Source organism: Pocillopora damicornis, chromosome 8, assembly GCF_964200805.1.
Source record: "Pocillopora damicornis chromosome 8, jaPocDami1.2, whole genome shotgun sequence".
Taxonomy (NCBI): Eukaryota; Metazoa; Cnidaria; class Anthozoa; order Scleractinia; family Pocilloporidae; genus Pocillopora; species Pocillopora damicornis.
The window spans coordinates 12877322-12900482 of NC_142677.1; the positions used below are offsets into that span (position 1 = coordinate 12877322).

The following is a 23161-nucleotide window of genomic DNA, read 5'->3' on the forward strand; positions in this document are numbered from 1 at the left end:
GGTTTCTAGTGATGTTGCCTGAACATGCCCTGTATATCTATGAGTTATGTTTACTGGTAACCATTATACAAACAAAACAAAAAAAATGATGCATTTTAAGATAAAGCACAATTATTGCACTAACTGTACTCCCTTGATCACCCATCCAGCTTTTTCCATTCCCTTCATTTCCGCATCCAACAGTACATGCAATTATCACAGAATTTCCAATCTTCCTTGATTGTCAAACTTGCATTAAGCAACCAGTGCAATTCTTTAGAAAAAAATATTTATTTTGCATCTTGGAAATAATTGTGACAGTCATTTTCTATATTGCAAGAAGTCCTAAATCAGCCACTATGCCCACACTGGAATTTTCTAACTGAGAAACTGAAGACTCAAGCTGTGAGTTTGACTCCTCTTCTTTCCTTCTCTCTTCTCTCCTTTTCTTTTTCTCCTTTTTAGCCAGTTCCTTTCTTTTCTTGTTACTTAAATGTGTATTAGTTGATCCTTGCTGGTTCTTTGATTTATCAACAGCTTTGGGTCTTGCACCATGGTGTTCATATGCCTTAGTTAATTTCTGTTCTTTTTGAGATATGGATTTACAAGAGTCTTGAACAGTTTCACTTGTAATGTCACTTGATGAATTTGAAAAAGTTTCTATCTCACTCGTAGTTCTTGTTTCTGATAATTTTATGTCATCATTGGAGGAACCACCACAGGTTCCAACACCTGGACTAGTTTGGTCATTTTCCTTAAAGTCATTATTTATGTGATTCTTTTTTGTTGTATGTGTCTCTGCTTCCACTGTCAAAGAACATTCCATTCCATGTTCATGATTATTCACTGATTCATTGTTTGCAGCAGACCTGTCTTGAGATAAATATCCTGAAACAAATGAACATAATTATTAAACTTCAGAGTACATGGTCAATCATAGTCAAGTTTGAAGTAAGATACCCTCTTTCAGCCTTCAGATGGAGGTCTGCAGTGAGAATTGGGAAAGGCGAAATAGATAGGCCATTTGAATTCAAATTCCCAAATCCCTCACTTTCGAATGAAGCCAAGGGCAAAGCCTTTCTTGCAAAGTGAGATTTCTTTGCAATGAAAATTTTTTTTTACATACTTAGATGGCTTTGCTTTTACCCTCCTTCTGATGCAAATGCTCCAAGCATCTCAGAAATAGTGTAAAAACAAGTTTAATTAGCCTTGACAAATGTTCATAAAAATTTTGAAAACATGCTTTTATCAGCAAGCAAAAACAGCTATGAACACAATCATTCAACTAATAAATAAAATATCTTTGAAGCTATCTTATACAAATTTTGAGAAAAACTAGTCAAGGGAGGTTTCTTACAAATAATCTCAAACACATGTCACCTGTCTCCTCAGTGATAAACATCAACTGAAGAATGTAATTAATGGAAGCATCAACATCATATGCATTCTCCTCCAGGGTTTGAGCTATAATGGCCAAGTCCTTTAAAACAAATGTTTACAGTCAGCAAAGGCAAGAAGCTAAATGCCAAACCATGACTTAACTTTTATTTTCCTTTGTTTCAGAAAACTTTATTACACAATTGCTCTACTGAAAAAAACATATTAAATAAATAGCAAAACCAATAAAAAAGTAAATACATGAAACTTGATGCAAGAACAAACTACAGTGAATCCTCTCCTTAGAGACACCTCCATCCAGGGGACACAAACTTTGGTCCAACGAAAATAAAAATGTTTATATAATCTTTGTATCTGACACTTCTATTAAAGAGACCCCTCTATTTGGGAGAAGGGTACACTAATATCTAAAATTAACATATAGTAGAGATTATCAAATTTCCCCTTAAGAATGTAAAGTAATCAATACTCAAAGATAACAAGACTCCATCCACAAGCAGCTTTGTAACTCCTATCTGTTTCTTGATTAACCCTTTACACCCTAACATCGATATGCATATTCTCCATACTGTTTTCTATGCAACTCCTAAGGTGCTTACATAGGAGAATTTGTTTATCAATCAAGAGAATATTGAGTTGGTGATCATTTCCTTTCTTCTCATGACCTTACTGTGTAATGCAGGGGTTATACTGTTTGGAGAAATTAGATGTTAGTCACTCTCAGGGGTTAAAGGGTTAAGCAGGGGAAGGAGTCAAATGAACTCTTAAGAGCTCCCCTGGGTACATTGTATGCTCATGTATAAGAATATAGTCATTTCAGATCTGTACCTTACATCCAGTGGCTGTCATAACCAGTTCTTCTGCTGTAAGCTCATCACTTCCTTGTGGAAAATCCATATTGTTGTTACTGCCACAAGCTGATCTTGCATCTTTCCTTTTTCCTTTTCCTTTGGGTTTACCCTCTTTTTTGGTGGCTGCAAGTTGTGTTTTCATGGGCTACAATTTGTGAGTTATAGTTAGCATGTAAAATGCTCAGACAGGATGTTATACAGATGTGTGTCTTCTTATTGGACGAGGAAATTCATTTTGGGGAAATTTAGTATCGGGCATTAATTTAGTATAAACAACTGAACAGTAAAGACAAGTACAGAGTTTACAGAAATTTGACAGTCAATAAAAACTTTCTGAGACTTTCCTGGTTTTTTTTGTAATTTTAACTGCTTTTCTGGTCTATTGTGGGCTATATCTTTGGTTTTCAGGCTAGTTTTTTTTGGCTACATCTCCCTTAAGACTTGCAGCATAATCTGTCGATAATTCCTTATATAATTACTTAACATAACACATACTCGTACTCACCATTGAGGCTGCAGATACTCTATCATTGTGTTTTATCCAACCAGGTTCAGTACTGTTGTCACTTATATGTCTTACAGATGAATAATGTTCTCCATTATGATAAGAGACGTGTAGCTCTCTAACTTGTCCATTCTTACTATATTCTTCTCCATAAATTACCCATCTGGGTTCATTGAGCTGATGTATGACAACATTGACTCCATGGTTGCGTGCAAATGCCACAATGCTGTCATTTCCCCCATATGTGCTTAGTTTGGATAGCTCCTGTACTGTAAGCAAAAATTCACCCAGTCCACAAGTCACACATCAAATAAAAACATAATACTAAATTTAAGTTGTTAATTACCTTTCAATAACTCCTAAGAATAACTAGCATCTAATTTCTCCATACAATATTACCCCTGAATCAATCATAAAGGTCATGATAATAAAGGGAAATGATCAACAACTAAAACAGTTCTTTTTTAAAACAAATTCTCATTGCCAGCACCTTAATAAATGTATAGTGAGTAGTATGGAGAATATGCATACTGATATTGAGGTTAATATAGGGTTAACAACCTCTTAATAATTTTGAGTATTCTCATTAACTGTTTATAGTGGATATGGATATTTTACAGAGAAGTTACATGTTAATTACTTATGAAAGTAAATTATAGTGTTATTATTAATAATATCAATCAGTAAGTGAATAATCACACTAATTGTCTTACAATGTTTATCAAATGATATATTGTCTTCCATAAAGGGTTCAAAGTCACTTCTATGATCTCTCATGTATTTAACTGTTTCCCTTCTGTGCCGCATATGTGATGTGTGATCTCCTTCAATTTGATCCCCCAAAGCACGAAACAAGCAATTTCTAGAAAAAAAAAGACAAACAAAATGTTACTCATTGCCTTATATAGGAGTGGAAAAAGAAACAGAGAAAACACTTATTTAAAAAAGTTAAGAGCTTGGGAAATTTTCACTTCACAGTCTCTTTGGAGAGGCGAGAGAGAGCTCCCATCAATTTATAGTAACCTTTTTGGGAAAATGTCATATTTCCATAATTACAAATGTTCACCTGTGAATAAACTTTTGTTTCTACTGCTACAACTGCCCCTGCCCATGCACATGCAATAAACGCTATGAAAATGCGGAACGAAAAACACATTTTCTAGGTACTGTTCGGATGTGTGACTTAAATTGGTAAATTCTTGATTGAATTTCCGGTTGTCAAGCCTTATGTCCTGGTTCATATAAATGAGGAAGAAGAAATCTAAATTTTTCATGTTACAATTATTAGCTACAGGATTTTATCAAGACAACCGAGACCTTGTATTACCCACAAGGCTTTCACTTTCAATTGTAAACTGAGACTTACCCGTCACCAGGGATGTCCTTTATCTTCAGACTTAATACAGCAAGTTGATTCGAGAAGCTGACGAAGTCTTCATCATCAGCGAGGTATTCCTTTATTTTTCGTTCCTTCTTTAGAGCGTTTCTTCTCACTCGATCGTCTCGTTTTCTTTCCAAATCGTCCCTACGTTGTCCTTTCGTTTGTTTCTTGCTTGCACCGCCTTTTGTCATGGTTAAGATTGGGACGGATCGATAAGTTACTCGGTGTTCAAAGTTGTTTCTAAACTCCTAGTAGTTTTGAGGCTTCCTTGTTGTTTTTTCACCTCCACACGACTAGGTAGACAATCCATCAAGGGGTGATACTTCTATTTAAACTTTCTATAACAACGAAACAACAATAAAAACAACGTGAGGAACTATAAATAGCTTGGACTTTCTCCATGGTTTTGTCAAGGTGGCCGCCATATATTGTTAACCTTGCTCGTTGATGGTGCAATGTTATGCCACAGTTTAGTGAGTATTACAACAATGAGATTTTGAATCAGATCATTTACCGATGGTCCGAAACACGCGGGCTCTGTTGAGACTTCGACAAGATCCTCCTGCTGATAAGGGCACTGAAGAGGTCACAAACTGAGCTCAGTTTATAATCTCTTGCAACTGTGGTTTTAAAAGACTCTAGGACAGATATTACGTAAACAACACAAGTCGCTGAATTAAACAAACACCCAAAAAAGAAAAACAATAAAAAATATAAAAAAACATAACATAAAAAACAGCAAGACCAACGATGACACTGGTATTTTTCGATATCTTTCACTCATCATTGGTTTTAAGACGGTAATGAGACATCGATTGTCAACCCTTTACACTGTTACATCAGTACCCGTTTTCTCTGTACTCTCTATACATTTCCTTTAGTCCTGACCAGGAAAATTTGTTTAACGATCTGGAATAAAGTGGGTTAGTTTCAACGGAAGCTGTGGTGCTGCGTCGGTAGGGGTATTACAAGATAATCTAGTTTTGACTTGATAATGTAAATGGCCACTGTAAGGAGTTTCTAAAGCTGACGCTCGTTTCTCCTTCGTCAGAGCACTGGTCTGGTAAGACGCCAAGTCATGCTAAGACACAAGCATCCCGAAAAGAATAAAAAACGATATAAAAGAGTTCCTAACTTTTTCCTTAAAACACATTCACCCTCCTCCCGTATTGTAGTTACAGCTGGTTGTAATCAAAACAAGCACTTCCAATTTTCTTTGTTTTCTTTTTCGTGGTTGCTTCTCCCGTGAATTGAAAGTCGTCTCAACTAGAGCGCTGTTTTGAGCGAGTCTGCAACTGATCACACCAAACTCATCAGGGAAAATCATCACCACACTACAGATTGGTTTTTTGTGCTGTTTTGCACAAAATTTATTTTATTTCATTTGCACAAAAATAGCACTTGGATTTATAAAAAAACCCTTTTTTCCTTTCCACGCATGACTTGAATTCATAATTGCGGATATTAACAGGACTTAATAAACATACATCATATATTAAATCCTTTAAATATTGCATTGCATTGACCTTAATCGATAAAATTAACAATTAGCACACGAGCCACTCTTTGGTAATTGTCTCATGTAAGTTGTGCTCAGGTTTCCATTCTTCGTTCGAGGTCGGCGCTTTCAAGTCGATGAAAAGTAAATCAACTTTCTTCTGAAAGACGTCATCTCATCGTGAATTATTCCATTTTCCTCGATAAAAGGCAGCAAGTGCTGCTGTTTCTGTAAATCGTTGTTGTTATTCGAGGCCAATTACAAAACACACGGCCTTAACACATTGAAATATCTCTCAAATTTTACCCAAAAGTCGCCGAAGACAAAACCTTCTTGGATGCAATTTTCCTCAAAGAGCAATCGAATACTGACGGCGTTCATCCCAATAATGACAAGATTGTCACGCTTGTGACGTTTAAACAGTAATCGCTCCATCATTGTGCGAATCCGCGTGAAAGACTGCGTTGAGATGATCCAAGTCACGTGTATCGACTGCTTTATGGAGGTCCGACCTGCCCATCAGTGACAGAGTCATGCGCAGCGTCGACCAAATGTTGTCAGACATTGTAGAGACTGAGCCCCCTGGTCCAATTGTACCCTGGGTAAAAAGTGGTAATCGAAGAGATTTAAGTTAGTAGATCAATGACACTTCCGTGACGAATACACAAATTCATTTTCTAAATAGTCTTCTGCGAAGTAAGACAACTGTCAAAAGTTTAAATCACGGTATAGGTGAAAAGTTTGGAGCCGAACAGAAACAAAGCGCTGCTTCACATCTTCACAAATTTATGGGTACATTTACTCGTGCCAGTAGTTTTCGGTGATGGCTGAACACGGGAATTACTTTGTGGCATTTCTGCAACTAGAGACGTTGTAACAGACTTCTGGTAGTTTTGAAGGGAATACAAGGCAAATGGCCTTGCCTGGCCTAATTTTGACGACGCATGCGTCTTAAGTTAACAAGTGACGTAAGAAACGCTTCGCGTCACTAAACAAGATTCTTTTTAGTGAAACCCCAAGCTCAGAGAGAAATTAATATATAACTGCCTAGGCCTGCCGCATTTCAGTTCAAGTGATCTGTATACAATAAAACACTAGCGAGGTTTCCTTTGCTTTTGAAGAGTGCTTCATCTCCCATCTCAACTTTCTTACTCACCACTGACGACTGAAATCGGAGTATCTCTTAATTGGGGATAGACCATACCTTTCTCTGCATATTCAACGCAGTTAGCAGGTGATCCACCGCTTGTCTGTGAGCATTCAAGTTTATACAGCTGATTCCTAAATTGTATCGGCACCGGATAAACCCCGGGCTGAGATTCAGCGCATGTCTGTATGCATCGACTGCTTCCTCGCTGCGCCCGCCGTTCGCCAACGTGGCGCCTAATCTGTTCCATAGAAGAGCATCATTTGGCAGGGCGTGCAGTCCGGCCTGGAAACAATCGACTGCCTTGTCATACTCCCCAGACAAGTTAAACAAAACGCCGAGACCGACCTGCGAAGGGAGAAGGGAGGAAAAAAAAAGTCAACTCACAAACTTAGAACAGCATTTAATGTAAGTCGCACGGTCGACAGGGTTGGATCGGTTTCTGAGAATCTACTCTCGCATCATTAAAAGAGTGCAATTAAGAGTTAGGTTAAGCTAGATGGAGGGCTTGAACTCAAGGAAAACTGGGTCGAGTACACAGAAGCGAGGCTTACAGGTAAACTAGTGTACTTGTATGGTCTTGTATAGTTAGATGACACAAGTAAAAGACTTGGAAAGAGTTGGAAAAATTTCTTCGCCTTTGTAAAATTTTCTTTCACACGGAAAGTTTACCAGATCCAAACATATTGAACGGATACCAAAGCTTGCCTGTACGTTTGCATCGATATCGTTCACTGGAGCCCTTTGTGCAGCTGTGATATACAAGTCTCTTATCTCATTGTACATCTCCGATGACATAATTGATGACGTCACTAACCGCGACCGCGCACCGGTCTCTGATCCCGCGGGCTCATTAGCCACTAGGTCATTGTACCTGACGATGCAATAACAAAAAACAGTTATTGCCTGGAAATGTAAATTACTCGTGATAGAACGTCACACGCAGATCATAAGCAGATTATTTGGTGCCAGATCCAGGAAAGGATGTCCAGCCTTTTCAAATGAACGTCACCACTTCAATAATCACCCAACAACTCGGCGTTTCACCATTCAAGATAATCTTATTTTTAACAACTGCGTTGATAAAGTAAATCTGCCACCGAAAAGAGTTTCTTAAGCTGACCTTTCACGCGTAAGCCCTGAGTCAGAGCGAATAGGTTCCTCCATAATACCCTCTTCCGATGCAGCACCACAGCTTTTTATCATAGACTGAGTTGATTTTCTTTACTCACCGTGGGTTAGCCTTTAACCAAGCTTTTAAGGTCCGACAGGCCTGCAAAATATATAATAATTGAAAAAATTATTTAAAAAAAGCTCTTCTGAGAGAAAAGCTTTGCACAGTAGAAGTCCTCAAAGACCACTTCGAGAGAAGATGATCATATCAAGCCAATCGTAAGGTACTCCGAGCACCTTTAATTGGACTCTGAGAGTAACCCGCCATTATGGTTTTTCTTTAGAGCAATTTCCAATTGAGTATCGAAAGTAATCCGGGTTTGCCTCGTTTTGGTATACTTTACTCTGCGATCGGTTCAGAAAACTCGCGCCACCATCTCAACTAATCAGATACAATACTAAAACCAGTCACGACTTGGTCGTAACTGGTTTTAGTTTTTTCCCGCGCTTTAGGCAGTTTAATTGTTTTTACTTTGAGTTCTCATTGGAAGGTATTTTCCTTTCTCCTAATTGACCGTTATGATTTCTGTGGTGTTTCGCAACACTCAATCGAAAAACACTCTATTACACTCGGTAATTGGTTCGGAAAACTCCTGCTATCCTCTCAACCAATCAGATGCAAACTTAAAACCACTAGCAACTTGGTCACTAATCTCCCCCGCTGTTCAAAGAGTTTGTTCTCTCTTAACACCGAAATCTCAGGATCACTGTGATATTTTACTCTGTTCTCTTTAACTGTTGCGATAACTTAAGTTTTAAATTTAATACACTCCATCAAAATGCGCCCCTATTTACAGGAAATCTTACCGTTCATAACATTACAACGCCGTCCCTTGAGTTCATCAGGGCCATTTTCTAAGTCTAGTCATTCTTGGAAAAGTTAAAGCGAAATTGTTTGCGAGGACAAAAAATAAGGATTTCAACTTCAATAACGCAACACTTTATATTGTAAAACGCTTTGCGAACGCACCTTGGGAAAACCTTAACCGTAATTTTTCGTCGAATAAGTTAAGTAGTTACCTGTGATTGCATGGATTCATTGGTGTAACTTACTGCCAGAGCCATAAGCGCTGTCAAATTATCTGGCTGTGATTCGAGGCATCTACAAAGAAAAAATGTATTATATTCACCATTTGATCCTTCCCTCGTGGTTTAGAGGGAATTTTCAATTTTGAGTGTCGAAAGTCATCCTGCCTTACTGAGCTATATGAGTGGTCCAGAATACTTACGTCACCCTCTAAACCAATAAATAAAGGTGATTGGTTTATCAATTGATAACCAATCGCAGCTACAGGTTTTCCTGCATTTGAGGTTGGTCAAACGTTTTTTTCCCGCACTTCATATCTGTTTTCACTCCCAGCACTTACTTATTCAAAGCAATTATTGCTGCAATATCTTGCTCGTTTTCTGCTTGACTTGTTCCTAAATACTGCCACGCCTGCAAACAAGAGGGGAAATTTCAGTACACAGTATATACCAAGGGACAACTTAAACCAAAATAGATCGGCACTATTCCTGGATTATAATGGTCAATTCTGCATTGGTGCAAAACAGGTTGCACCTGACTCGAAAGATCAATGGTCATCCTTTGGTGAGTGTGCCACTTTAAGTCAAAGTTAGACTCAGTCTCCCGTGGAGGTCCTTCAGTGCACCTACGAACTTGTCTACGAAGGGATCGCGGGCGCACCAAGCTACCCTAGAGACTGAGCCTACAGTAGGCGGAGCCGCAAGATCAGAGCTTCGGGTTTATGCAGGCTAGGTTCTTCTCACAGTTCGAGTTATACAGTAAGTTTTACATTTCTAGGTAAAGAAAACATTCTTTTGTATCAACTTACCTCAGCATGTTCTGGTCTCTGCTTAACCTGAAATAGCACCAAAGTAACATCAACAATTCACTTCTTTAAAGCCAGACCGGTCACACAACCCTTTCTTAATAAACTACGTAACAGTCACGCAAATACGCTTCCTGTATAAAGCCCGCAAAATTTATAAAGGACAAAAATGGTTCAAGATGCAAAAGTCTCTAAAGATGAAAAAGTCTCTCCAGTTATGAGTCCCGAAAGGGTGTATTTTGTTAGACGCGTTTACAATCAAAATTGTTATTGAAGACCGAGATGCAAAATCACTTTGCTCAACGACTGGCCCAGAAAACTGACGTCAACTCTTCAACCAAACAGATGCAAAAGTCCCCCTAGTCAACTGTCCCGAATTGCTGTATTGTATTTACCTGTTTACATTCACAATCGAGATGCAAGAAGAGAAGAGTTCTTGATGTAGCTGTTTATATACTTAACCCTCTCCTAAAGGTGATTAATATGAAACTTCTCCCTATAATATTCATATATTATCCAACAAACAGGTAATGAGAGTACTCAAACGTATCCGATAGAGGTTTTTATCCTGATCTAACACCAAATTCTCATAACTAATTTGCAAGGAAATGTGTAGCAGCTACAGGGGAGAATGAACAATCAGATCTTGGGAATTAAAGAGTTAAAAGAGTACGAAGAAGTTAACAACGGAAGTACCCATACCTCTGCTTCAAATAACAAAATAGCACTAATCAAGTCTCCCTCTTTGAGCTTTTTCAGTCCCTCCTCAAACGGGTTTGGATGATCTATGAGTGGATTATCTTCTTCGAAAGTATACTCCTGTAAAGAAGTTTTACAAAGTGGCATATATCATAGACTGGTAAAGAGTCTTTCCTCGTGATTATGTAACACAACCTACACAACTTAATGAATCTCTCAGTTACTATACGCATCCAAACCTCCTCTGCTTTTTTTTTTTCGCTTCGCCGCTGCTAGCAAGAGAGCGTCTTTCACTATCGAACTCCGCTTGCCTAAATGAAAGCCAAGTAGTGTAAAACTAACCTTGTTCACTGTAGCATCACTTTGACTGTACCAGGAATGAGCGTCTTCACCATCACGTCTGAAACAAAAAGCAACCAACACGAAAAACATTATGGTTGAATAGTCACTGGATACCTATGGTGTGTTCGCAGAATCTTTGAAACAACAACAAAACACCTGTCACTGAATCAAGCCATTTCTCTTCAAAACACCTCTTAGAAATATTTATTGGTAATCTCCTTTCGCATTTAGGAATTCAGAATGATCGCTCAAATGTTGTCACTCAAGGCAGTTGTATTGAGCGCATTTCGCTCGAGTGTCGTAAAATAAAAATCCAAGGTAATCAAAACGGCCATTAGAATAACGATAGATATCACAAAGAGCCAATGAAAACTCAAAGTAAAAACATAAAAATGGCGTAAAGTGGGAGGGAACATGTCGTGATTGGATTTGGTTTCACAGCTGATTGCCAGTAAAGGTGGAAAGCAAGAGTTTACAAGACACCATATATCCAGTGTGTCTGCTCGCTTCCAGTTTTTGTATATGTGTTTGTATTTTTGTATATTTTTGAACTGTAATTTTTCTTATGACATTTTTCTCTCTTTTGCTTTGTCTTTTTTATTTTAACTATGTTCTATTAAAAATAGTCCACACGTGGTTTCCAAGTGAGCTTCCTTCCTTCCTATGGCGACATAATCTATGCGTTTTTTTTCCAATAGATCATGAGTAAGACCCAATCAAAATGAATCTTTTTAGACTTATCTTTAACTTACCTTATTAGGTCATCCCACTCTCCTTCCAAGCGATCCCAAAATTCCAAATTTGACTGCAAATAATCACGTTTAAGTATTCAGATCATCAGGGCCCAGTTGTTCGAAGGCCGATTAGCGCTAACCCAGGGTTAGATTTTAATCTGGGTTTCTTTATTCCTTTACTCTAAAGCCTTTCTGGGAAAATTTCCAGACGGAGAAATAAAAGCATCAAATAGTCATACTCTAGACAAAAAGAATTCGACTGAATTTTCTTTTAAAGCTTTTAGATCTGAAATCGGATTTCACACTAACCTTGGGTTATCTTAACCCAACTTTGAACAACCCAGCCCAGGTCTATAATCAGGTTTAATCTGTATAATGAACTGTTCTCTAGGATAACTTGCAGAGAGAACAGAGCCATGCTCCTTTTGTAGAGTAATTTTAGCTTCATCAAAGAAAGGCCTTTAAAAAGACGGAAACCTTTAAACAGTCTTCATTCTGTCATCGTGTAGTCATTCTGGAAACAGTCCTATCATGTGACTAAATACCTTTTGTTCATGGGCTGCAGATGTTAACTCTTTGATCCAATCATCAGCCTCAGTTGACCTAAATTTCTCATACTCATCCACCCACTCTTCTGCAGCCTCAGTGTCTTCATCAACCTCCTGCCCAGTCTTTGTGTCAATTACCTGAATAAATCAATATGACCAATCAAGATTAATGCTGCAGATACCACAGGAGCCATCCCTAATCCCAGCTTGTGGGCAGACCCTCAATGTGAGCTCTGTGGCACAAGCATTTCCTCACCCACGTGAAAGTTTGAGGTGAGTCTGTGAGAGAGTTTGAGGTGAGTATATGACAAAGTTTGAAGTGAATCTTTGAGAAAGTTTGAGGTGAGTATGCAACAAAGTTTGAGGTGAGTATGCAACAAAGTTTGAGGTGAATCTGCAAAAAAGTTTGAGGCAAGTCCAAGACAAAGTTTGAGGTGAGTCTGTGAGAAAGTTTGAGGTGAGTGGGTGACAAAGTTTGAGGTGAGTCCATGAGAAAGTTTGAGGTGAGTCTGCAAGAAAGTTTGAGGTGAGTCTGAGAAAAAGTTTGAAGTGAGCTAGGTTGACACTCAAGGCCTAAACTCTTCATGCACCTGAAAGGCTTCCATGTTTCTGACAGTAACTAGTATTAAAATTCCCCTTGGATGGGACAATGTTGTATTGTAAATTACTGGTTACTCTTGAAGGAGTTGCTCAGGAAAAAAAAACTATAGATAACACAGCACAAGAAGCAAGGAGAAGTTTTAGGCTGAACTAAAAATATAACATATATAATTTTCTCTCAATCTCAAATAATGGAACCAATTCTTAAATCAAATAAAATTTCCACTCTTTGGTAAGATGATTGTAAAATAAAGAAGTGTCATTGTCTAACAATTTGGAGTAAAAATGAATTTTCAACATGCCTGGTTATTTTCAATTGTGTATTCACCATCTCTAAGTTTCTTTACAAACTTCATAAACTGGAAAGAAAAGAAAGACCATTTAGGGAATTTACAAGATAGCATGGAGTTCAACATGAAAATTCTCCTCACTATTGGCACTGATTTCATTTTCCATATTTTTAGAGAAATTTATGACCTAGGCTCATTGAGAAAAGTTTTCAAGTACAGATAACTATATATTGACATTTCCTTAAAGTAATATATCCTTTGCAGGTCAGGTAAAACTGACATTAATCAGAAAATTTCCACTTTAATTGACTCAGAAAATTAAATATCCCTACAATCACTTCAAAACTATTAAAACTGATTAACCCTTTAACCCCTGAGAATGACTAGCATCTAATTTCTCCTTACAGCATCACCCTTGAGTCACACATTTAAGTCATGAGAATAAAGGAAGTGATCACCAACCAAACACTGTAGCTCTTGATTGTTATACAAATTCTCCTTGCCACCACCTTAGGAAATGTATAGAGAACAGTATAGAGAATGTACATACTGATGCTAGGTTGTAAAGGGTTAATAGCCCACAATTACCTTTGAGTTTGCAAACTTTGGATCCTCAGCATTTTCGAGCAGCTCCCCAGCTGTCTTGGATAGTTCAGCATTTTCACCTTCTTGCTTGTATTCATTTACCCTTCAAAAAAATACAAATTAATAACACAAAAATTCTGGAAATATCAATAAAATAGTGTTTTAAGATTTTTGTTTTCCTTACCACGAATGTGATGCATACCAAAATACAACAAACACCACCACAAATACAGGGCTTTGATTTTTACACTCAGGATTGAAACATCAATTTTTAACACCGTCTACCACACATTTCTTATAATTTTGCCATTAGAACTTGGTGTTAAATCAAACAACATCCACCAGTTGACATTTTAATTAATTTCTTCTCACCACCTTTCCATTTGAATGTGATGGGATACTGAATGGAGAGATTCCTCTCTAGAAACTCCTGGGTATAAAGGGTTCATGCAATGCAATTTCTATGGCTTGTTTTCCAGAAGAAAACTAATTTATTACAATATTATTTTATGTGTATAACTCCAACAGCTTTTGTAATCATTTGTATACACCTTTGATAAATTAGATGACTCATTTAAAAGAACAAACTAAACTACACTAACCATGCTGCATCATCCAGGCCTTCGTGTCCCATGTCCCTACAAAGTAAAAAAAAAAATTGAATTCATATTTAAACCTTAAACCTGTAAGTGTGATAAGCATCTTATTTCTCCCCACAATATCATCCCTGAATCAAGCATTAACGTCACAAGAAAAAAGGAAATGATTGCAAAATCAAGAAGCTTTTGATTGTCAAACAAATTCTCTTTATAAGTACCTTAGAAAATGCATAGAGAACAGTATGAAGAACATCCATGCTGATGTTAGGGTGTAAAGGGTTAATAAAGTCAAAATTATAACTTAAATAATTCTAAGAAATCCATAAATAAAACATTCAGTCACTCACCTAACATGCTCCAGGTACTCATCTGCCCATTTAGTTGGAAAATCCTGGACACCTGACCCATTCAAGAATGTCCAGTTAGTCTTACTAATAGTTTCAAAACCTTTTGGTTGGTATGTTATGTCTACGAACTAAAAAAGTAAAGGTAACATACCAGCTCTTGGTTGAAATCTTGTTTCATGTACATATTCTTTTGACCATTCTGAAAACAAGAGATATAATTGTTTGTGATTTGGAAAGCAAACTCCCTTTTAAGGAGACTTCATCTACCATGTAACTCAAGGCTGAGGTCCATTCACAACTTCACCCTTTGACCTCTAAGAGTGCCTACTGGTTGTTAGCATCTAGATGCTCCCTACAAAATCACCCCTGAATCACGCATTTAAGTCACAAGAATAAAGGAAATGATCACCAACTAAAGAGGCTCTTGATTGTCAGACAAATTCTCCTAGTCAGCACCTTGGCAGATGTATCACAAACAGTGTGGAGAATATGCATGATGATGTTAAGGTGCAAATTGTCTAAGGAATACCACATCTTTTATTTTCAAGATTATGTATGAATTGCCTTCTTCATCTCACAAACAAAGCTTATACTTAACCTTGTAATGACAATTTGCACTTCAAGAGGTAAGTATAGCATTAGCTGCATAGTTATCCAAACAGTAAATTGACATTCATGTCTAAATTTTAAATACCTTCAGCTCGTTGCACCTCAGATGACATGTATTCAGCAGCCCATTCACTTGATGCCAGATCAGCAATTCCAGGAGCTTGATGAGAAAGAAAAAATTAAGGGATATTGATTGATCCAATATCAAATTCTCTGAACTAACACCATAAAAATTATATGGCAGAGAGTAAAGAAATTATTAAAAAGTTTTACGGAGATTAAACTGAACACTGTTCTTGAGCCAAGTGGCCCACAAGGCACCATGTCTGTGGTATCAGGCAACTACAGTGTAGGAGCATTAATAGAAGGCCACCATCCTCCTTCCTCCATCACTCTAAGATTTTATGAGGTTTCTTTGACAGTTTGATGGTACACATTTAAGCCAGGTAAAGCTGGAGCTGGGCACTAAGCATGTTTCCCAAAAACACAACAGAATGACCCAGCCAGGACTTCTCAAACAGAGTCCACTGCATTAATCATAGGACCACCACATCTCCCACATCACCTTTCAGGGCAAAACGCATCAGGCAATAACATCATCCCATAGTTGTTGGGAGTATCTACAATCACACACAATTCCGACTGTATCCTTTCTTTCCCTGTATTCCCGTAACATTCTTCAATTATCTATGGGTTCACTCTACTGCAATGCTCTAGCATCTGTCTAACATCTGCCACACTCAAACCATCCCTTATCTTAGGTACACATTTCATAATTACAATCCTGACAGTTACTGTGTACAGAATTACAAGTTGTTTAACTATCAGTGATAATTAACATGACCATTAACACTATAGTATCAACTTCCCTAATGTTTTTATAATTAATTCAATCTCATACAAATATAAACACAAAAGAAGACAGGATGTATTTGTTGCATCCACAATTATAGCAATTATTTCACAACAATAATAGACTTGAAGGGACAATCAGTCCAAGATTGGACTCAGGACAAAGCAGTGGAAGACATACATTCTCATCACTGTACTATTCCTACTTCCCAAATCAGTAGTTACATGGTAAAAAAAAAAATTAATAATTAAAACTGAATTCACTTCACAACAAGACATCTTCATGTACCACTCAGGGCAAAAATCTGTAACTTTATATAAAACCTGCATTGTTCAAATCAAATGATAGCTCAGCACCCACCTCTAACTGGAGTAAGATGCTGGTTTCTTTGTTCAATTTCTTTCATTTCATGAAGCAAATCACCCATACGAAAGGACTGTGGAGGAGCATGTGTTCGTGGATCACAAAGAAATTCTGACACCAACTAAAACAGGAATAGATAAGCCCAATGAATTAACCAACTTTTTAAGTGTGTTCAATTCAGACACAAATGCCCTGATTAGACAACCATAGGTAGCTATTCATATCAATTAATCATACAATATTAGCCTTTCATTATTTCAAGTAACAAATTTAAAGAACTTTTGAAACCAAGGGTTAAAGACAAATACCTGGTCTTCTTGAGCCTCATGAAAAGCTCTTTCACCCTGTCAAGTTAAACATGTTTCCATTAATATTAAGGCACTCCTGAAGCAACTTAACTCAGCTTAGCTAAGCTGAAATAATAAAAGATTAATGAAATCCCCCCTCCAAAATAAAAAGAAACGACAAGATACATAATGTCATTGTGACATAATAATAAAGTAACTCTTTTACACTTTAAATCCACAAAACTTTCAATTTTAAAGGCCCTGGGAGAACATACACATGCTTGCTTTGGGAAGTATTAGTATTATATATCAATTTATCAATTATTATATATTAGTCAAATTAATTTGAGCTGTACATACTTTTTAAAAGTTGCTCTGAAAGAATAAATGTGTAATTATCTGTTTCTTCCCTATATATTTTTTAAAGATTACTGTGCAAAACATTATCATACCAGTTCCCTGGGAGGTCCAAACCTGTCTTGCACAAGACCCTCCTGTTTGCAAGAATACAGTTAACAATATATTTTGAGTCACATAACATAATAAATTATAATCATTAACTGTATATAGAAATAAAAATTTCACAGAAACTCAGATCATAAATTCATACTATAAATGTGGATTCTCAACATCTTAAATATTAATTATGTCTCTATAGAATCATTACAAATTATAACATAACAGGCAGATTTGTAACTGGAGTTTATCAACAGTTACACTTCCAAATAATTGACCTGTGTTAACTGTTACACTTTCAAGACCCAATTAGCTATTTTCTCTTCAGATTGCTACATATTTCCTTTAAAATAGACATGGGAATTGACTGATAAGGTTGTCTCTTATCACCTGTTTGTAAGACAATACATTGAAATCTCAAGAAGAAGTTATATCAGTCACTTCTCAGTTTTAGCAGTTAGCCTTTAAAACCCCTGAGAGTGATTATCATCTAAACTCTCCCTACAATAATAACCCCTGAATCAAACATTATGGTAACAAGAATAAAGGAAATGATCGCAAAATTAAGAAGCTCTTGATTGTTGCTCAAATTCTCCTCACTTTTATCATAGGAAATGTACAGAAAGAAGTATAGAGAATATGCATGCTACCGTTATGGCGTAAGGGGTAAAGGGTCCAAAAAATTTTTAAGCGGCCCTTTCAAAGGAATGCACAAATTTTGGCATAGGATAGCAGTTATATGGTAGAAGGAAAGTAAGTGTTTGCTAACCTGATGAAATGACTGATCTTGTGTGAAGTGAGTCGCCAGTTTCATCAGAGGATTAGCACTTCCACATTCCCCCTCAACTAAATCCCGCATTGCCATTTTTAACTCTGTAACAAAACAAAAGTTATGTTAATTTGAAGAAAATAATACAATAGAGTAAGCTCACACTGTACAGTCAAGACATATGAACAGCTTTAAATACTTAAAAATGACTAAAGAACTGATTAGAAGACAGTTTCAGTCATCCCAAATCATGTCTTGAAGAGGTGGTTCAAATTTGTCATCACTGGAGATATACCAAAGGTCTGGATAGAAACAGATATGCAATGAATTTAAGAAAAACACTCACCAGAACAAAGAGTGTGACGTTGTGGAGAATTACATGGATGTCTGAAAATGTGAGGGGCCTTAACATATTCAACTTTGTATTTTATAATATTCAGAACTGAAGATGACAGAAGAATCGTCTAAACATGTTTTTTTTTGGTTAGTGTTAATCATTTTCTTAAAATCAGATACAAAATTTTTTCTCCAGGCCAATGAGTGACCATCCCAACACAAAAGTGGAACAGAGAAGATAGTAGTGCAACATTTCTTAAATGATTTAGTAATATATACATTATTTTTTCTTACATACAAACATCTAATTTGTACATTGTCAATACATGAATAAATTTCAATACAACTCAGAGCCATATAAACTTCTAGTAGGCTTATATATATGGTCTAACTTTTACCGGCGACCTTCGTACGTGAGCTATATATAAAAAAAACTTACTGTTAAGATTATAGATAAACAGACTCACAAATCACAGAAGCAAAACTTTGTTATTCACAACACAACACAACACAACACCCAGAATGCCCACAATTCCTCGCTCTTCACAAAATTTGAAAGCGCACCGATGATTTGGACTTGTACTCTGGTATTCTGTTGTTTCTCTCAATATAAGGGTTCCATTGACGAGTTTCACCAACGTCTGACGTCACTTTACCTTTGATGTAGCAATTTTTCAATTTCCTAATCACGTATTCACCGGTAGGTCCTTACAATCTGAAGGAGCAATCTTCTTAAAACTTGTAATCATTTGGACATTCTCAAATTAAAATAACTTGAGAAAGTTCACCATTCATTTTTAGCCATGGCATCGTGCACTTTGCCACTCTCTCTTGAACATTTACGATCTTAGGTAATGAAACAGCATTCATGTTAGTCAGCGGATATTACTGAAGTTGGAAGGTTATTCGTGTAAGATCAGGGAAAACCTTGAGCCCCTAACGATATGCGTTTCCAAGGAAACAGTTCCAAGTGCATGAGATTGCGTTTGTTTCAGGGAAAGAGGAACGTTTAAATTGAACAAGAGCTGAAAACTATGCCAGGATTCCCCTCAAAACGACCAAGGTATTACACACCAAACGAAGTTAGTATCCACAATACGTTAAAAGATCTATGGGTATCGTTTTTGGGCAAAGTTTACGACCTTACTCCGATGTGCGAAAAACATGCAGGTACGTAACTTCCACAGCTGAGTTATTTTAACGACTTCAAGTTATATACCATCACGGTGATAGATGAAACCCTTCAATTTTTCCTGCCTCTATGAAGCAATGAGAACTTCTAACTAGCATATAAAGCTATTAAACGATCGATCAAGGAGCGAGTGTCCTGCGCACTGGTCAAGCTTTTATTTTACGTTGATGCGAAACATCTGAAGAAAATAGCATTGAAACGTATTCATCTAAATGTCTATTCTTACGTAAATGCTTTGGACTTGACAATAATTGTCAATTGTTTTGTGTGATTGTTCGGGTTGGGAGGGCTCTGCAAAAAGTTTTTAAGTCAGTGACTGACTCAAGCATTTTTAAACTGAAACTCTAAGTCGATTGAAACTGAAACGGAAATCAACACTGGAGTCACATGAAGAGGGGTTTGACAATCACATTTTAAAAGTTCCCTCGTGAAAACTTATTGATTACAATTCACAATTGACAGTAAGAAGTGCAACTTTTCTTTCACAAAGCTCTGTAAATTTCTTGATATTTCAGGTGATGTTCTTCTGAAGCCCATCATCGAAGCAGCAGGAAAGGATATTACACACTGGTTTGATAAGAAAACAAAAGATGTAAGCTCGTGTGTTTTATGATATTTGTGTTGGCTTTGAGCCATTAGTAGTCACCCGATTCAAAGTAACGATGTTTATAACCGAACAGTGATGAGATCGAAGAGACCACTGATGATTTCTTCAACAGATAAGTGAACATTTTACAGACAGATTCCATTTTGTTGTGTCTACTCAAAAATAGACTGTATGTGATGATATCAAATTGTGGTAAAAACAAAGAAAGTGGTACCTGGGCAGCAGAGGAGTGTGTTACTGGTGCTCATGGCACTATAAATTCTGTGTTTGAGCCAATTAGTGGCCTACCCAGCCAGAGCTTATCTCGGTTTTCTTAGCATGAAGCAACTGTAGAATCACTACTTCCTCCTGGATGGGATGTCAGTCCATTACAAGATTACCCTCCAGAATTTCTTCGGCCTTCCTTGAATTCGACAATACCCAACTGTATACTCCCAGAGTGGAGAGAGGTGCTGTGAGAGTAAACTATTCAGCCTAACCATTTAAACCATAAGAGTGAACAGCATCTAGTTTCTCCTTACGATAATACTGCTGAATCATTCATTTAAGATCATGAGAATAAAGGAAATGATCACCAACTTAAGAAGCTCTTGATTGTTAAACAAATTCTCTTTGTCAGCACCTTGGGAAATGTGTAGATAACAGTATAGAGAATGTGGAGTTTTATATGAAATAATTAATAATAATAATAATAATAATAAAAGTCTTTATTAAGCACTCTAAACAACAAACGTGTTTAGTTACAATGATATGAAATCAGCAAGTATAAAACTAATAAACTAACTAAATTACTAACTGAATAACTAATAAGAGAACAAACATCTATTAATAAAGGTCCTTTTGAAACGTTCAGTTCTGACAAGCGGGAGAATATAATTATGGCGCCTCTTACGTAGCGTATCCATTGTTCGCTCTGGTGGCAAAAGGTCATCTAAAGCTGTTGGAAAATCGCTGTCGGTGATCTTGGCCCACAACTTCTTATCTTTTAGAATAATAATATTTTCAATCGAAAAAAGCTCTTTACAGTAGCCAAGCTTAAAAGCTCTCTTGAACAGCCTGTCTATGCGACTCAGATACTTATGATAATACGCGCAGCCCCTGCGGTTGTAGATGAAAGTGGAAATGTGATCATCGCAGTAAATTTTCCAATTTAAGCAATTGGAAAGAAGAAGCCTGAAAAAAATCAGGGCTTCAACGGGATTCGAACCCGTGACCTCCGCGATAACCGGTGCGATGCTCTACCAACTGAGCTATGAAGCCACACATTGGGAGCGAGGAAGATATGAAGATATGATATGGGGAAGATATGAACTCAATAAATTGACCTCGCTCCCAATGTGTGGCTTCATAGCTCAGTTGGTAGAGCATCGCACCGGTATCGCGGAGGTCACGGGTTCGAATCCCGTTGAAGCCCTGATTTTTTTCAGGCTTCTTCTTTCCAATTGCTTAAATTGGAAAATTTACTGCGATGATCACATTTCCACTTTCAGTATAGAGAATATACATATTGATGTCAGGGTTTAAAGGGTTAAACCATTGGACCACTGTGTCTCTCTTCATGGTTTTGTGGTACTCTATCATTAACCTTACACAGCCAATGGGTAATACTCGATTTTTTCTCTATCCAAGATCCGAACTCACATTGATCCTGTAACCAAGTGTAAATTCTACTACACACCAAGAGGAAGGTTCATTCACACTCCTCCACGATGTCCCCGCACAGACTGGGCAAATGACTTTGGACGACCATGGTGGAAAGATGATTCTTACTGCATTGGTGTGCTTTCTGCACAAACAAGGAAAATCAGAATAATCAATACCCTTACTTCCCAAGAACAAACCATTGAGGTTAGTGTCTGAATTCTTTCAGACTTTTGTATCCCAGGGAATTCTTGAGATAGTGTAGAAATGTACAGAATGATTTTTAAGATCTGGAAAACATATGGAACTTTTAAACAAAGAATAAGTCTTGAACAAATCTAGGAAGAAGCATTGGTTTTTCCCAAGCTTTTAGATCATGACTTGTACAAATGCTGATTTGTATGCTGACAGACTGAATTTTACCATATTATTATCTAGACAAGTTGATCAAAACAAGTGGACCAAAACAAGGTTAATTTGTGGTTACATTGTATAATTGTTTTGAAATTGTTGTTGTCTGGATATAGCAATGTTTATACAGAGCTCTCAAGAAGATTTGTGGGCAAAGAGGGAGATTTTCAACCACATTGCTTTCAATTGTGATGCATCACCTTCCTGAGGGAGGGGGGATGGCTTTCAACTGTGATGCATCACCTTCCAGTCAGGGGAAGGGGGAAAACTCCTCTGGGAAATTGTAGAAAACAAAGGAGCTATGATGTGAATTCCTTTATTTGGAGCAAGAATTTCCACTGTTTAAAAGTGTTTGAAACAAGTACAAAGGGAATGAGGAGTAAATTATATTGAGCAAGATAATTGATTTCACAGGCACTTAAGTCAAGAAGAAATTTGCTTTCTCAAAATTAACATTTTAAATCAGAAACCCTAAATGCATAAGAAATAATAGTTTCAGCATGAGAGCACAATACTAAATTTATTTGCATGAGGTTTGAGAGCTTAGTACATAACAAACATGCTCTTGATGTGATATTGAAAAAACTGTGGGTGAAGTCCAATTTTCTTCCCTAATCCTTTTCTTCTTCTCTAAAGGTTTGCTCTGAGGAGATACTAACTGAAATTCAAGACCGCTACTTGAAATATAATGCCCATGCTGCCAGCTATACATGGAAGTACAATGGAAGGAACTTGGATATGAATAAAACACTGGAAGAGAATGGAGTTGCTGATGAAAGTGAAGAATTCTATAAACTGAGCATGAATGAGGAACTATTCCTACCAGCCTTACATCTGTATTTAAATGATGATTTGACAGAAGCTTAGTAAATTAATTTAAGGTTAACCCTCATTTACTCCTTGTGTGCAGAGCTCCATAGAGTCTTCATCCAGGTTTTTGTGTTTGGGGAGAATATGATTTGTGTTGCTGAAGTTAACAAAGTTCAAAACTTCTTCAAAGGTGTTTGTAGTACTTGTAAATAATTTGGAACTGAATATCTGTTAAATAAAGTGTAAATAGTTGATCTTGGGAGTGAAGGAGTGATACAGAAGGTATTTCATACTTAAGGCCAGTTCTCAGATAATCTGG

General features: G+C 37.0%; 3 protein-coding genes across 10 annotated transcripts; 1 reads left to right on the forward strand and 2 right to left on the reverse strand.

Annotated features, from left to right (window-relative positions):
* Positions 1 to 254: 254 nt before the first annotated feature.
* LOC113678764 (OTU domain-containing protein 3) lies at positions 255 to 4583 on the reverse strand. Its single transcript, XM_027195672.2, has 6 exons — positions 4100 to 4583; positions 3447 to 3595; positions 2734 to 3002; positions 2206 to 2373; positions 1360 to 1459; positions 255 to 867 (listed from the first exon to the last, which is right to left on the reverse strand). The coding sequence occupies exons 1-6, from the start codon at positions 4303 to 4305 to the stop codon at positions 308 to 310; spliced, it is 1452 nt and encodes a 483-aa protein (XP_027051473.2). The 5' UTR covers positions 4306 to 4583; the 3' UTR covers positions 255 to 307.
* An 872-nt stretch (positions 4584 to 5455) lies between these two features.
* On the reverse strand, positions 5456 to 19049 carry LOC113678750 (peroxisomal targeting signal 1 receptor). Of its 8 annotated transcripts, none has more exons than XM_089214022.1 (22): positions 18838 to 19049; positions 17846 to 17949; positions 17073 to 17114; positions 16642 to 16677; positions 16331 to 16454; positions 15203 to 15277; positions 14660 to 14707; positions 14509 to 14560; positions 14165 to 14200; positions 13566 to 13665; positions 12990 to 13046; positions 12085 to 12225; positions 11558 to 11610; positions 10806 to 10863; positions 10467 to 10583; positions 9768 to 9794; positions 9300 to 9370; positions 8953 to 9034; positions 7992 to 8032; positions 7468 to 7633; positions 6817 to 7107; positions 5456 to 6210 (listed from the first exon to the last, which is right to left on the reverse strand). In XM_089214022.1, the coding sequence occupies exons 2-22, from the start codon at positions 17939 to 17941 to the stop codon at positions 6028 to 6030; spliced, it is 1896 nt and encodes a 631-aa protein (XP_089070148.1). In that variant the 5' UTR covers positions 17942 to 17949; positions 18838 to 19049; the 3' UTR covers positions 5456 to 6027. The 8 variants fall into 8 exon arrangements, with proteins under 8 accessions (XP_089070148.1, XP_089070151.1, XP_089070149.1 ...); XM_089214025.1 differs by having other exon boundaries at positions 18746 to 19034; XM_089214023.1 differs by having other exon boundaries at positions 18621 to 19030.
* Positions 19026 to 23096, forward strand: LOC113678752 (cytochrome b5 domain-containing protein 1). The gene is made up of 4 exons (XM_027195662.2): positions 19026 to 19351; positions 19889 to 19965; positions 21610 to 21828; positions 22669 to 23096. The coding sequence occupies exons 1-4, from the start codon at positions 19216 to 19218 to the stop codon at positions 22897 to 22899; spliced, it is 663 nt and encodes a 220-aa protein (XP_027051463.2). The 5' UTR covers positions 19026 to 19215; the 3' UTR covers positions 22900 to 23096.
* Positions 23097 to 23161: the final 65 nt, after the last annotated feature.